Source organism: Bicyclus anynana, chromosome Z (assembly GCF_947172395.1).
Source record: "Bicyclus anynana chromosome Z, ilBicAnyn1.1, whole genome shotgun sequence".
NCBI lineage: Eukaryota > Metazoa > Arthropoda > Insecta > Lepidoptera > Nymphalidae > Bicyclus > Bicyclus anynana.
Genome location: NC_069110.1, coordinates 13904739 through 13921305, shown reverse-complemented (window position 1 = coordinate 13921305; position 16567 = coordinate 13904739). Strand labels below are relative to the sequence as shown.

At 34.6% G+C, this 16567-nt stretch overlaps 1 protein-coding gene across 2 annotated transcripts in view; it reads right to left on the bottom strand.

The window, feature by feature from the left end:
- Positions 1–16567, bottom strand: part of LOC112047834 (eukaryotic translation initiation factor 4 gamma 3) — a 65074-nt gene that overhangs the window by 19690 nt on the left and 28817 nt on the right. Inside the window, exons 6-14 of one of the 2 annotated variants that reach the window (XM_024085097.2) lie at positions 15969–16021; positions 13730–13906; positions 11806–11868; positions 9894–9976; positions 8958–9705; positions 1670–2053; positions 1023–1352; positions 610–740; positions 349–502 (exon numbers count right to left, since the gene is read on the bottom strand). In XM_024085097.2, the coding sequence (XP_023940865.1) occupies positions 349–502; positions 610–740; positions 1023–1352; positions 1670–2053; positions 8958–9705; positions 9894–9976; positions 11806–11868; positions 13730–13906; positions 15969–16021 (2123 nt within the window). The remainder of the gene's footprint in view (positions 1–348; positions 503–609; positions 741–1022; positions 1353–1669; positions 2054–8957; positions 9706–9893; positions 9977–11805; positions 11869–13729; positions 13907–15968; positions 16022–16567) is intronic. The other variant, XM_024085096.2, reaches the window with a different exon arrangement.

Genomic DNA, 16567 nt, shown 5'->3' with positions numbered 1-16567 from the left:
AGAAGGGTCAGGCCAATAGTCCACCACGCTTGCCCAATGTGGATTGGCAGAGAACGAAGAAAATTCTGTGATATGCAGGTATCCTCACCATGTTTTCCTTCACTGTTTGAGACACGTGATATATCATTTCTTAAAATGAATACAACTGAAAAGTTGGAGGTGCATGCCCCAGACCGGATTCAAACCCACACCCTCCAGAATTGGAGGCAGAGGTCTTATCCACTGTGCTATCATAGCTCTTAGATTGAATTCTAGTTTTTACAATAATAAATACATTATGAACAATAATTCTTCAGTGTAACTAGAAATGTAATATACAGTTAAGAGTTTTATTTAATATTTACATACCACTTTGTGGCATATTTCTGCCATCTTTCTTGGGTTCCCTTGGAGTATTGCTCCTGGAACTGATACCAGAATTCTTTGCATAGTTGGGTAATAGTGAATCAATTATGGGTCTCGAGATAGGACTGAATGTCATCAACTCCTGGATGGGTGTAGTCTAAAAAAAAAAACATTTTTAGTAACAAGTGTCATGTTTCAAAAAAAGGAAACATTTTTTAGAAGTATCATATTTCAAAAAAAAGAGTTCTATTTTTTTATACTTACCCTCATCACATTACAAGCTTCCAGCAAAGGTATATTTGGCTTGGCTTTTGAGAGCGGGTCATCTTTTATTTGCATAAGAAGCCCAATATCATAGCGTTTCTTACCAGATCTATTATTTGGTGACCATTGATCTAAAATGGAAATAATGTTGTCACAAAACATATTTGCATTATTATACATAATCTTCACAAGTAAGTTTCATTGATATTTTAATATTAAGATATAATAAAAGCATGCAAAGTGTGAATACAACTATTGTGCATTTATCTTATACACCAAAAATAATATATTAGTTAGGAAATAGTGAAAATATTTTTGGAAAAAAACTATACACAACATGTGCAAGAAATATATAATATGTACAATGTATATCGAATAGTACAATCAACCAAATGTATAATAAAAAATGTTACCATCTGAGTATTTGTATTTAGGGGCAGCAGCTAAGGACGGTGGAGGAGGTACTGCTGGCACTTTGAACACTGGTTTATCGGAGGATGACGCTTGCTCGTCTTCCATAGCTATTGGCGTCTCCACCTCCTTGCTAACTTTATCAGTCTCATCATTACCATTTTCATATGATTCGGCTTTAATTGCCTGTTCGTTGTTTGCAGTTTTATTTGATTTCTTATTACTATTTTTAGCATTTTTTATTGCTTTATCATTTTTGTTTGCCTCATCTCTCACTGCCTCAACCTTTGCTACTTCAGAGGTATTGCCATTTGCAGTGTCTGGATCTGAATCTATATAAAATGAAACAAGCTTAATATAAGTAAACTGCAAAATTTTTGTCCATTAACTTTGATGAAAATAAGTGTTTAATTAATAATCATAAAAGCCTTTATTCAGAGTTTGTATATACATTCTCTTTGTCCTCTAAGACAAAGGCCTCCTCCAAACTTTTCCACAACTCCCGATCCCTTGCAGATTTTCCTTAAGTTGCTCAAGTGTTTAATTACTATTCATTTAAAGAAAATAAACAAATATAATATTAAATATTTATTATTCTGTTAATTAAAATATTCATCAATATTTGTTAAATAAATTGAAAAGTTCTAACCTGTTTTGCTATTGAGATTTATATCTTTCATCCTTGGATCAGGATTATTGCGTGCTACACTTGCAATTCCTTGAGTTAATTTTACTTGGGCTTGGATAGCAGTAGACTCGGGCTTTGTACTGGCTTCAGACTGTATCGGTTGTTCCTTAGCCAGCTTTTCTATGCTTGCAGATAAAAGTTCTGTGGCAGTGGGCACTGACTTGGCAGGGAATGTGTTTTCTCTGCTAATCACTATCTCCGGTTTCTTGTCCGCAGTGTATAAATCAGTCTCTGTCTTAGCAGGTAAGTGTTTCACTATATTTGTAAGCTCTGTTCCAGAGTTATTGATAACTTGACTAGTTGAAGGATTGATAGTTATCAGCAAACTATCAGTTGAACTAATCTCTGAAATTGTTGATATATTTTTATGTTTATTATTGTTTTTATTGCTCAACTCCCTAATGTACCTTTTGTCACTGTCTAACTCAACATAGAATCATTGTAAAATGTACTTTGTTTGAAAGGTTTCATTTGAATTACATGAATGAACATTTATGTAAAGCAACCTGTCTCAATGTCAAATACAGTACTTTGAGGGGGATCTGGCTATGCAGCAAATGCAACAATCACTGAAATGTGACCTATACATTATTATATTGATTTAAAATCTAGAGAATTCAGCAAAATCAACTTTCACTTTAATATGTTTTCGATAACTTCATGTTAATTTTTGTTAGTCATGCCACTGTTGCAATGTTCTTTCTTTAATACTAAATGTCGGCATTAATGGAGGTCACCAAATGTAGAAATCGGACTAAATCTGTGTATAATTTGTTAGATAACAGATAATAAGACGGTGTACGAGTATAAAACGACACTCTGTTAGCAATGCAAAATGGCAGGTACCTGATACGAGCGAAATAAAGACCGTGTAAAATACGTGTTCAACTTTAAATTTAGATCGCGGTTTGAAATAAACACAATGCACTTAGGTTACATATTGAAACATTGGCATTTTCACTTATTTTTCAATATCGTCTATTGCTTTTTGTGCACCAAGTTCGATTGCTATAAATAGAGGCATGAGGTATTTCCACGTGGGAGTTCACGGCACAGTAGGTAGAGACTATTCGGCTAAATAGATCTTAGACACATTAAATAACTTTATCGTTGTTTGGAAATGTAGTATGTAAAAAAAATTGTTCAGAAGGAATCGAATACTTTAAAGTAGCAATATGGTAAAAGAAAGTCTAACCGAAAGGTCACTCACGGATCAGGAATAAATCTTAGCGTTCACTTCACTACTTTACTTATTTTATAATTAAGACTTTTCTGATAAATAATTAATATTTGTATAAAATATAAATGACTCAAAATGGTTACAAATTATCCAAAACAGTCTTCATTGCACGGCTGAGAACGTAAAAGAAGCCATGTTGAATTCTTCCATGTGGATTGTAGACAGCTGCCGAACTAGTGTTGTGCGCAGGTACAAAATCGATCAATGTTTCGTTTTTAACGATTACTGGAAGCGACATTTATGTAAACAATTTTAAGAGAGAAAATCAGTTTTCATTCGTTGCTGTCTTTTAAGATTAAGCTTTTTAGATAATATATTTTTAAAGTCACTATTTATTTATATACATATTTATTTATTTATAACGAAGTCGTTTTATGTGTGTTAGTGTTTCGTAAGTCTCCGATATTGTTTTTGTGTTGAAAAAATACCGTTTTTTTCACTTTCTTAGTAAGTTATTAAAATTTTATTAAGTATTTAATGTTCTGATTTATTTTCATTATTTTTGTTATAATATAAACGTTACGTACAATAACTATCTTCTTGACATTTACTTGTATTTATGAAATGTAAACAATTTATGAGGAAAAAAAATCAGTTTCATCCATTGGTGTCTATAGAGATTAAGATTTTATACAATTAAATTTATTTTGAAATTTAATATTGGATAGATTTCGTTAAAAATCGATATAAAAGCATTGCAAGAATCATAAAAATATAACCTATAGTAAAAAATTTAAAAAATGTGCGCCAATTCAATTTTTTTTTTATTATTGGACCAACCTAGTTCAAAATGGATATCTGAGTATTTAATAAATTACAAAAATGGAAATAATAAAAATGAGCGCCATTTTGAAATTTCTTAGTATAGGACTAATTACTATATTATTCATAATCAATACGTAAAGCTTAGGTATATATGTCAATTTTGTCAATAGTGCGAAGAAATGACTATCCACGTCCCTATAGTGTGTTATTAAAATAGGCTCGATCGATAGAACGATCATGATGACAATGATAATATTTGAAATATTGTTCTTAGATCTTGTATAGTTTCGCTAGAGAGGATTGTATGTGTCACACGAGACCAAAGAATTGTGTTTCCTGTGCCGTTGTATTCCCCCCAAAGCTCAGGATTCCAACGTTGAATACTTCGATTGCTCGGGATTCAATTTCGGCACTCACGACAATAACCGACTTTGCTCTCTTGTTGAACAAATAACTATTTCAACACACACGTTCAAGTAACGCAAACTTTCTATACATTTTCGATTGAATTTCGATTTTGCAAACATAACTTTATTGAAAAATCTATTAAAAAACTTTTTGTTTGCTGATCACTATGCCATTATCTTATCTTGTAGATAAATGAAGTTACATAACCTACCGATTGCTAAAAATCATAAGTGAAATAGCGATTACACATAATGTTAGTTAACAGCAAATAAAACATTCCAACGAAAACGTAGCGCAATTGTTTAAAAGAGTCAATGAAAATGCGATAGGTTCCTCAAATAGTGCAGCCCATAGTGGCGTGCTAGGTTGCATATGTTTCCGATTTTTTTTATTAAATATCCGGCATGGTCTACTGATTACTATAAAAGCGTATTGCTGTTGACTCTTTTGACGTTGGATAATAATAATAATAAGGTTTTTGGCAGTGAATTATTAAGTGTATGGGTACACTTTTGTGAGTAAAGTAGTGCTATCTCTATCTTTTTTCTATAACATGAGTAAGAGAGGTAGATTGACTTGAAATATTTTACTTTTTCTACGATAGAAAACTTTCACGAAAACTTAAAAATATGAGAATTCAAGTTCGAAATCGATATGTCACGTGATCGACGCTAACGAAAAGAAAACTTGTAGCCATATTGCCACGATATTTATTCGTTCAACAAAATTTCTAGTACAAATGTAAATAGAGATCGCTATGTGAGAGGTAGCCTAATTGCAATAGTTGTGACAAGCGCTTACGATTTAAAGAATTGAACGATACCTAAACGATCGCTCAAACCAATTACGATTACGCATCAAAATGGCCGACTTGCAAACAGCTGATCGAATACAGAAGTGTAGTTCACGAGTAGTTTTGCTGTAATACGCGTTACTTGCGAATAACTATGACCGTGGTTAAAACACATTTTAAAATTATTTAGACACAAAGTATAAAATAAAAAAGACAAACTTAGATTAAAGTCCGGCCGCTTTGAGATTGCGTTTCTGACAAGTCGTGATTGAATGCGCGATATAATTTCGAACTGGCGTGGCGTTTATTGCGACTTACGAGAGAGTAGAAGTTAATAAAATTGAACTAATAAACTTGCTGTCTGGCAACACCGCATTTACTGTCATTATCACAAAAATCTGCCATTATAGAGCGAACAACCATTATTGATAGTTTTATAAGATTAATAAAATCATAGTGAAAATTCGGATAATTACCAGACGAATTACAATAAATATTATTTATTCAGATGAGTTTGACTTGAATTTATTTAAATTTAATAAATGTAAATCATAGAATCAGCTTAGTTAGTACCCATAACACATGATGCTACTCGGGGCTAGATAGTAAGTATTATAGTAGTTAGATATAATATTATTTTCAACAGATCATTTTAATTATAATAAGAACATAATATTAACAAAATATCAATTATTATAAAGTATGAAGGTAGTTGCAATCCCAAGTGGATGACAGGACACATTGTTACCCTATGAGAAAAAATAAGTGACTACATCGTGCAAATTTTTTTTCTACTCTTTTGTGTCGCACTATAAATATACGCACTATGTTCTGTTTCAAGGTTATGCCAACTGTTTGTCCATTCGATCACGACCTTTCACAAACTCGATCTCCGAGCGGCCGGACTTTAGTAATATTAAAGATTCATTGTTCTTGTGTAAAACGTTTAATACGAAGCTCAATAGATGGCGCTGTAACCTGCCTAGGTATCTCAGACACTCAGACCATTTACAAAAGGACTAATATCACGCCCAAATTCACCAACAAAATTGTCTGTCAGTAAATCATAGTCATCATCTTTTAGTAACGTTCATATTTATACACATATTTGATCTAAGTCGACAGTGAATAGATTACAAACATTTCATTTCGATTAGGGACCCTGACTATTTTGAATCAAATTAATAATACGAATGGACATTTTGTGTTCGTAATTCGTAAAATAACGATTGAAAACCGAACTGAGTGAAAGTTAATTTGCTATTGTGTATAGTCGAGCTAAAATAGTTATTTTTTATGCTGGGTAGCTACATTGATTTTTACTGAGAGTAAAAATAAATGTAGCATATATATAATATATTTCAAAATTGAATACCGAGCGCTAAATATATTCCTGATTGGCGATTGTCAGATTTGTTTGACCCGTAGCTGTGTCTGTCAAAATATTTTCTCTCTTTTAAGGGAATTCTACGAATGATATCTATTCGTCTATTTACTTCTCTGTCTACGTTTTATTAAATATATTGGTTGATATCAAGAAACGTTTTAAATTACAGCTTTAGGGTCATTAAAAGTAACGTTTAGTTTTGATATAATATAATGGGTTTGTAGATAAATATTCAACAATAACAATAAACCCAACAATTAGCCCACATTTCAAAAACATGATAGATTAACAACCCTCTTTTGACTCACAACGGTACGCTAAACAGTTGTCTATTTAGTTCTCTGTCTACGCAAATACAGCTTAAAAAAGCTCAAGCACGAGCGTAGGGCGCGGCCCCGGGGAGAGAGTTGGAATTTATTGGTCCTGGCTGCTCACACCGAGGTATGGCACGGTCAGTAAATAATTGGCGGGCGGAAGATGACGGTGAATTCACGGTGTGCAAACTTCCCATGTATCCGCTGTCAGGCAGTGAGATCTTCATCAAAGACATAACCACAGTGCCTCCCCTCGATGCATCCCCCACAACAATAAAAAAGAAAGGTCAGATATGTAGTTATTTCAGTTCAGTGTAAAATTCAGCAATTTTATTAATATACTCATAGGTATATATTTTAATAAATAATGGTCATTAGTGTGGTGTGCAGTAGATTATCCAGTACTTTTAGACATTTAGGGATTTTTTGTATTCCCTTTATTACGGTGTTATTATGAAGAAAAATCGACATCGATGTCGTGCCGGCTAAAAAGTTACAAACGTCAAAAGGTCACGAATCTCAGTTTTTCGCAAATATTTCGCGACCTATTGCTCGGAGGTCAATAAAGGTCAAAATACAAATTGTTCCTCATAAAATTGTCTACAAAAAATGTATCTTACAGTTTTTCTGTAAAATGAACCGTTTTCGGATTAAATCGCTGAGAAAGCGATTAATCCTAATATTACTTACTGGACGGACTATAAGTAGGGAGGGGGAAACACATTGCTCAAATTTATACTTATAATACACAGACAGCCGTGTGGCGCAGTGGGTAGTGACCCTGCTTTCTGCGTCCACGGCCGTGGGTTCGATTCCCACAACTGGAAAATGTTTGTGTGATGAACATGGGTTTTTTCCAGTGTCTGTGTGTATTTATACATTATATAAGTATTTATATATAGTATATAAATGTATATGAATATTATAATATCAACTATCTTAGCACCCATAACACAAGCTGCTCTGTATGCTTACTTTGGGGCTAGATAGTGATGTGTATTGTTTAAGTATTTAATTTAATATTTAATTTATAATAAAATTGTTACAGGTTAAATTCTGTACATTGAAGATATTTTGAAAATTTTTGTTGAAGGGCAGTATATAATCGATACTAAAGCCAAAAATATATTTTTTTTTATTTTTTGTCTGTCTGTCTGTGTTTTTGTTGACCGGGCATCACGCGGAAACTACTGTAATAATTCAAATGAAATTCGGCACTATTTAAGATCATAATACGTGAAAGGTTAAAGTATAATTTTTGTCGCAAAAATTAAATCGGAAGGGGGTGAAACAACGGTTGAAAGTTTGTATATAAAATCGTTCAGTTTTCAAGTTACGAGTACATTTGTAAAAATTGATACGTGTATTACCAGAAAAATACTAATGTCATTCAAGATTTTTTAAATTCTATCCCTAAATAATTAAAAAGGGGTTGAAGTTTTTTTATAGAGATATAGTTTTGTAAAATGATCATTTGACTTTTTATTATACATAAAAAATGTGAAAATTTATATAGAAGGAGGGGTTGAACGTTTACATATATTTCCACGCGGACGACATAGCAGGCGTCCGCTAGTTGTAAATAAAGGCGCAATTAAATATTCCCTTTTAGGTATCTAAATATATCACAACATAATTGTGATATATTTAGAGGTATTTTATAAAGAATGAAAAAGCGACCTCGGTAGATTTCTGATAACACAACACTTGTGTTTTCATCAGATACTGAATATAAATAGTTCTGTTCTTTTCAGTACAGTTATCTATTAGCATAATTTACGGTAAACTTTACCTGTTGTTCGTGACAATTATATAATTCAATTTCGATTTTTAAGGTTTCGAACGTACGTAGTACAAAAACGGATCTCTTATTTTGTATTATATATTCGATATATACAATCCGGTATTCCCTAGAATACCAGACAAATCCCGTCTGTTATAAAAAAAAAATACGTTTATATTAAAAACGTATACCATTACTTTCTTACAAAGGTATCGAAATATACCTCTAACATGATTTTAAGAAATCGTATCTGAACTCTAACTTTATTATTTTATGTTAAGAGATTTCCTTATTATGGTTACATGTAGGTATATGCATTCTATATAATGCCTGAATTATACACATTGCCAGTAACATATACTAGACACTCAAACACATATAGGCGGCTGGCACAGCAATTCCATTATAATTCTCTAATTGTCAGTCTCTCTCTAAGTAGAACGCAATATCCAGAGAAATGCAGCGCTATATAGACAATTATTATACACACATGCGCGATTATGTTTGTTATGCCATGCTTAGGCATATTTAATAAAGTAAATGAATAAATAGTACTCACCAACCGCAGCGGGACCGTTGAGCTTGACATTTTCTTTCTCTTGGTCCTTTGGCTTTGAAGGTAATCTCTCTTTGTCTTCCGAGAGCACTCGTTCACGGGGCTCTCTTACTCTTTGCGGCTGCGGCGCAGGCATTTCGATAGACGGCAGAGGGGTGACCGCCGCCATGGTGGACGTAGTGGAAGTGGCAGCCGTCGAAGTGGACAGAGATATAGACGCCGAAACAGGCACATACGCAGGGGCAGACACAACCGCTTGTATATTAAACGTACTATGAGGAACTACAGTAGAACTCACAATATCTGATTGCTTTTCTAATTCATCTTGAGGCACATCTGGTTTGTTTTTATATTGTTTTTGTTGCGTATTAGTTGGCAAATTCTTATTATCTACAGCTAATGGTTGACTCTGCTCACTATTCTTTTGAAGTTGCTTAACATTCATTGATATTTTAGGCACTACAACAGGACTATCTGATATGGCCGAAACTACCGGCGTTTCGTTGAACTCTATGATTTCATTTTCTACAATTTTATTTTCATTAACATTTAATATTTCAGACTTTGCTATATTAACATTAACAGTACTTATTGCGTTTGAATGAGGTTTTATAAGGCTTGCCGTTGTGACGGGCACTTCGACTGTTTTAGTAATATAATTCATTTTATATTTTTCACTTGGCGACGATGGCTGGTTAACCGCTTCGTTTACCATTCTCCCGAACTCTTCTGCAAAGCTATGTGTTGGCTCCTGCACATATTTATGTTTCTTTAATACATATCAAGAGCAATCAATTACATTATTGAAAAATTATAAAAAAGTATTTTAGTATTTCTTTCATTGTGTAAGAATTAAGGAATAATTACAAATTAAAGATCAGAATTTATATTTTTAAGATCATAAATTATACTTTAATTTTAAAGCAAAAGCATCCTTACCGGTTGGACATTTTGCCCTTCATTGGAGTCGCCACTCATATATTGGCTATCATTAGAATATAGTTCAGAGAATATATCTTGTTCTGTAAGAGACATCAAATCAATTAGATAGAATGATAGATAGGCTCAATATTGTCTATGGACTTAATACAAAAGCACCATCAGATAACTTCAGGGAACTATATGACTCGGTTTAAAATGCAAATATATTTAGCCTATCTACAGTGTGATCAACATTAGTTGCATTATCCGTTACAATGTTACCAGGGTGTCCACTACGAATGTCCTAAAATCCCTGACCTTTTCCTATCTTTCCCTGTAAACTAAATACTTTTGTAACAAATGAATTTTGATTTGATTCTTCTGCCTGTATTTCTAAAATGTGGACACCCTGGTAATGTTCACAGAATTTTGCAAAGAAGTGTTGATGCACGATATGTCAATTCACTAGTATGTTATATGCATGCATATTTAGACTTCCCATTTGTTTTAGTATCCAAGTCCCAAACAAATACTAAGTTACCGGCAACGTGAATGATAATAAATATATGACAAACTGTCTAGGCATTCTATAGGTAAATCTATACGCCCCTAGACGTTTCCAATGCTATGTTTTTATTTATAATTAGAATAATTGCGCATAAAATTCTTCTCTATTTGGATAGACGTTATAGTACATATTGTCGAGCATTTCAGCTGAGTTCTCCCAGTTCCAGCTCCCAGTTCTCAGCAATGAGAATGAAAGCTATATTTTCGACTCTACCGAAATTGGCAGACATTTTTCTTTGCCTTGCCTCGAGATATATTTAGTGTTTCGTATCTTAGGCATACTAATCTGATACAAGGTATACACTTATTACTATGTCAAAAAAAAATTATCTGAAGATCAAAGTAATTTATAAATATTCCTAGATAATAACAAAACTTAGGACGACAAAATAATAAACATCGCTTTCTAAGTTCCGCTTTAGGTTTTGCTATAAAACATTTTATTTCTTCAATTCTAAGGCGTATTTTAATCGAATTAGTACTAGACATTGGCTAATCTTACTAACGTTAAACGTTTGAAAGTTTATATTTTCTATTTACACCTTGCAGATACCATTAATAAATATAAATATATTTCTTTGTAAATACGGGCTTTTATAAAAGGACTGCCATGTATTCGTGTGTTAAAAGTATGGATGAACTTGGTTATACTTATTCTAATGTACAAAAGATATTTGGATGTTCTACTAATAAGTGCTACTTGTTCTATAGCCAACATCCAGGATTGTGATTCTCTACCGAGATAATCGGTTCTCTGTGTATGATGGTTCTTATTGATAAATCTTGCTTTTTACATAAATAGGTATCTAAAACAATTATCATGGCACTACGAAGCCAAAGCGCATTGTCAATATACATTAACAGCGTATGGAATAATAATTAAAAAAAATACATCAAACAACAACATGTCATCAAAAATAGCCAACGTCTCAGAGAAACAACACACATAAGATTCATATATCATACTTTCATAATAGACGGAAATCTGCATTAGTCTCTGAGACTTCTGAACCCATTTGAAAAATTCTCTCACTGTTTGGGGAGCTACAGTATCCCCGAGTGCTATAGGCTATATTTTATCCCCCTATTCCTACGGGAACGTGAACCACGCGGGTGAAACCGCGCAGCGTCTGCTATTTAAGTATAAATGCGTGAATGAGTTGATACTTGATAATGATTGCAGTAAAATCGGCATCCGAATACTAATGAAACACTGGAATTAGTAAAAAACTACAAAGGGGTTTTCAGTTTTATGTTAGACGGTCTCTACATGTTATGTACAAAGTCATTGGTATTTTTGAAGTAGCTCTATACATAAGTTGCACAAAATGCATAAAACATATGAATGTAAACGGATACTTACTGGTTACAGGGTTGATTATAGGAAGTCTGCGAGATGTACGCTTTGGAGGGCTTGGACGTATACCTGGAAAAGTTTCCTATTTTATAACCGACTTCCAAAAAGGAGGAGGTTCTACGTTCGGCTGTATGTATGTTTTTTTTTTTTTTATGTATGTCCAGCGATAATTCTGTCATTCATTGACCGATTTTGAAAATTCTTTTTTATAGACACCGTCCACAGATAAAAAAACGTGTGCTCACTGTACCCGTGACCGACGTTAACCTTACCCGAAATATACCTTTTTATTTTTACTTAATTAATATAGACATAGGTTGGGGATCTAGCTCCACCCCCGATTGTGGCCCTGGGCACTCGCCACGAGTGCATTTTAGAGGGGTTGTTGAAAGTGTCATTATACAGGGTGCTCGAGAGTATTTCCCATAACTTCAAGGTGTAGACGAGTCCACTTATAGGAGCCGAACTGCATAACTATTTTTTTTAACTAAAAATAAAAGCTTTTCATGTTTTCCTACCTTACATTATACGTACGCAGCGTCATTATTATAAGGATGCATAAAATATTCAAAATAAATTTTATTTACTCCGAAAATATTCATTTTAGAACACGTTTCTTGGACATATTTTATTAATTTTCCTTAAAGGCTATAACCTTGTCCAAGTCATGGCAAATACTCCCGAGCACCCTGTATAGAGGTTATACTGTATTCATATGTATTCCTCGTTATTGTTAATATGTATCATATCATATTACATGTTAAAATGGACTTTGTAATATTTAATTATTGTAAATATCGGTCGGGGTTGTACATCCACGCCCGATTGCGGGGTTCTGAGTACTTTGCTCAGAGCCCCGCAATAGGGCACTGTAGAGGAGTTGTTGGAAGTGTCGCTATAGTTTATATTGTATTTAATATGTGTGTATATTTCTCGTTCTTGTTAGTGCATATGATGGTGAAATAGGCCTATACTACAGCCTTTCTTGATGAGTACTGTTTACCAACAAAGAAATTAGAAATGAAGGTAAAAATCGCATGTCGTTTCATAACTTATTTATTTTAGTTTATGTATGGTCTATATATAAAATGTTGTGTAATTTTTTTAACCATATCTAATTGTTCTAAGCTTATTAATCAAATTTATATTTATTAACGCATATAATCGCACTAGTAAGCGCAGTGTTGGCCGACCCCCCACCAGGTGGACTGACGACATCAAGCGAGTCGCAGGGATTCGCTGGATGCAGGCGGCTCAGTATCGTGATGTTTGGAAGTCCCTACAAAAGGCCTATGTTCTGCAGTGGTCGTCGGTCGGCTGATATGATGATGATGATATTTATTAATAAAAGAACTTTAAATTAATTAATTTAATTAAAGAAAATTTTGACGGCCTCCGTGGCGCAGTGGTATGCGCGGTCGATTTACAAAACGGAGGTCCTGGGTTCGATCCCCGGCTGGGCAGATTAAGATTTTCTTAATTAGTCCAGGTCTGGCTGGTGGGAGGCTTTGGCCGTGGCTAGTTACCACCCTACCGACAAAGACGTATCGCCAAGCGATTTAGCGTTCCGGTACGATGCCGTGTAGAAACCGAATGGGGTGTGGATTTTCATCCTCCTCCTAACAAGTTAGCCCGCTTCCATCTTAGACTGCATCATCACTTACCATCAGGTGAGATTGTAGTCAAGGGCTAACTTGTAAAGAATAAAAAAAAAAAGAAAAAAAAAAAGAAAAAAGAACAATTTAATTATAATTGTTATTAGGTGTGAAATGACTAGTAATTTATACCTTCATTTTCAAGTTGTTTGTTGGTAAACAGTATTTATTAAGAAAGGCTGTAGTATAGTTTTGAATAATGTATATATCGGTTGGGGGTCCAGCAGCACCCCGGATAGCGGGTCCCTGGGCGCTCGCCACGTGTGAAGACTAACCAGACATGCCGGGATGTATGTGCGCAGTGTTCTGAGCGTGAGGCAGCGGGCCCGGCGTCGCCTGCGCCGTAGGCGGCTGCACTAGCGATGCCGCGCCGGCCCGCGCGCCCGCGTTGCTCACACTGTTGCCGGCTAAAGCCTGCCCGTTCGACGGATAATAGTCTGCGATTTCAAACACTATTACACGTCAACCGCTTCAATTATTTACAATTAAACCAGAATAACAAATAATTTAAACTCAAAGGGAACTGGAAACTGCCCTAAGACGCTCCGCCATTTTTTTTTCTAAAGCCGGATTTATATTTATCTGACGTATCGTGAACGGAATCGGTGTCATACATTTTGTATGCGGCACATCCTCAGACCAATTATTGTATAGGACCTGCCTCGCTTGACGTTACTTTTCTGTCAATGTATATGATCAACGATCTAATGCGATTATAAAAACTGTATCTATAGTATCGATGTTAAATAGTTGTAATCGTGTTAGTCGGTTAAAGAGCTCCGTAAAAACACCTTTCTGTATAATTGAATTGTGTACAAAACGGGCAAAAACTTCTAGTTTAGTATAAGATATATACTAAATCTAAGCTCGTTTTCCTCAGAAAATGACAGACAATTTTGTTCGTGACTATGAGTGCGATACAGGTCCTTCTATAATTGGTCTGAGGGCACATCAAAAGCCATCACGACATGTCACAGCTCTTAAGTGTAAACGTTGCCATATAAAATGTATGATACCGATTCTGTTCTGATGCGTCACGACACGATACGTCAGACAAATCTAAATGCGCCTTATATCTTAAAACTGACAGTGGTATGTGTGGGTAGAGGACATGTGTACGAACAAGGAGTCGTCATCAACCCATATTCGGCTCACTGCTGAGCTCGAGTCTCCTCTCAGAATGAGAGGGGTTAGGCTAATAGTCCACCAAGCTGGCCCAATGCGGATTGGCAAACTTCACACACGCAGAGAATTAAGATGATTCTCTGGTATGCAGGTTTCCTCACGTTGTTTTCCTTCACCGATTGAGACACGTGATATTTAATTTCTTAAAATGCACACAACTGAAAAGTTGGAGGTACATGCCTCGGACCGGATTCGAACCCACACCCTCCAGAATAGGAGGCAGAGGTCATATCCACTGAGCTATCACGGCTCTCTACTGAGGTGAACAAGGTGTCACTACCGAGATATTTGGACGTCTATAAGATCTACACTATGAATAATAAATAATCTTTAAAAATTGGCTATATTTAATACGCTCTAGATATCTCGGTAACGTAACACTTTGGGACTCTAAGCTGAAGTCCAAGTCTCAGAGGAGACGCCCTTAGAGAGTCGTTCCGCCCATCTACTCTACTTCTGCCTTAAGGCCCCATCAGGCGATGCTTCTGCACTCGCCTTAACCCCCAATGACGCCGCTAAAATCCTATTATGGAGCCTACGGCACTTACTCAATCAGAAAAAGACACTTTGGGTTATCACGTACTTGATATTGTTTATTAGTATATGTTTCCTCTATACACACATACTACTTTCTAAAGACTCGACAAAATGGCGGCGATTATGATTATGCCAGAAAGATTCAATGTCTAGGCTTAGTTAAACTTTTGAAACGTCAGCCGACTCAAGGTCATTATACAATTTATGTAATAACAAAGATGCTGAAATCTGCTATATCCCTTAGCCATCATGCTCAAAAATATAAACTTGCATACAGTACTTTTGGTAGGAACATGGGCTAACAAATCATCATCATTAACAGCCTCGGACCAATCACAAAAGGACCTGACTCCCAAGAAGTTACTGTCAAAGATCAAGAATCAACGATCTAACTCGTTTATAAAAACTGTTTTTATAGAATCGATGATTCTTTGTTGTAATCGTTTTCGTCGTTTAAAAAGCTACATGAAAATTCCAGTTTGTGTAGTTAAATGGCTTAAAAAACGGTCAACAACTTCTAGATTACGAAGATAAAGTGACATTTCATTTCATTTAATTTTGTAAATCTTTCTAACTTGATTTTTAAAATAATCGATTTTTGAAATTTTGTTACAATCGTAACTCCTTGAATTGTACTTTTTTTTTATAATAACACTAATGGATAATATACATTGGGAACGTTATGTGGGATTTCGGTATAAGACGAAGGAAACTTCACAATGTATAAAAGAATTAAACTCAAATAACAGGTTGAGGTGATTATAATAAAATAAAATATTGAATGATACTTACAGGGAGGTCCCGTTGGTGTTGTGTAGCTTATATAGGGCATGTACTGGTAATACCTGCAAAGGAAATACACACATTACATATAAAGAAATTCTAGAATTATAAATAGAATTATAAATAGAAAATCTTGAAAGAAACTTTAAAAGAACCCGACGGCACTGTCCTTGGAATAAATAGTAAATTAAATAAACACTGGCGGTTATCTATATCTATATATATATAAAAATGAATTGTTGTTCGTTAGTCTCGCTAAAACTCGAGAACGGCTTAACGGATTTCTCTTATCTTGGTCTTGTGGAGGTTTAGGGAAGGTTTAAAAGGTGAGAAAAAATCAAATAATTTCCGGGAAACCCCTAAAAACTGCCCTTTTTTATTTCCCATACAAATTCATAGACGTTGCAGCGGCACCTCCAGGGCGCCCCCACGACGTCTATGATTTTCACTATTTATATAGATAATTTAGTCACCCATGATCCACGAACTGCGACTTCCTGCCAACAGCGACGAATGCAGCATGTAAAAAACATTTTAATAAAAATACAATGTAAACTCTATAATAAAATTTAACCATTTACTCTCTTTGTGACAAAAATGTGGGCAGC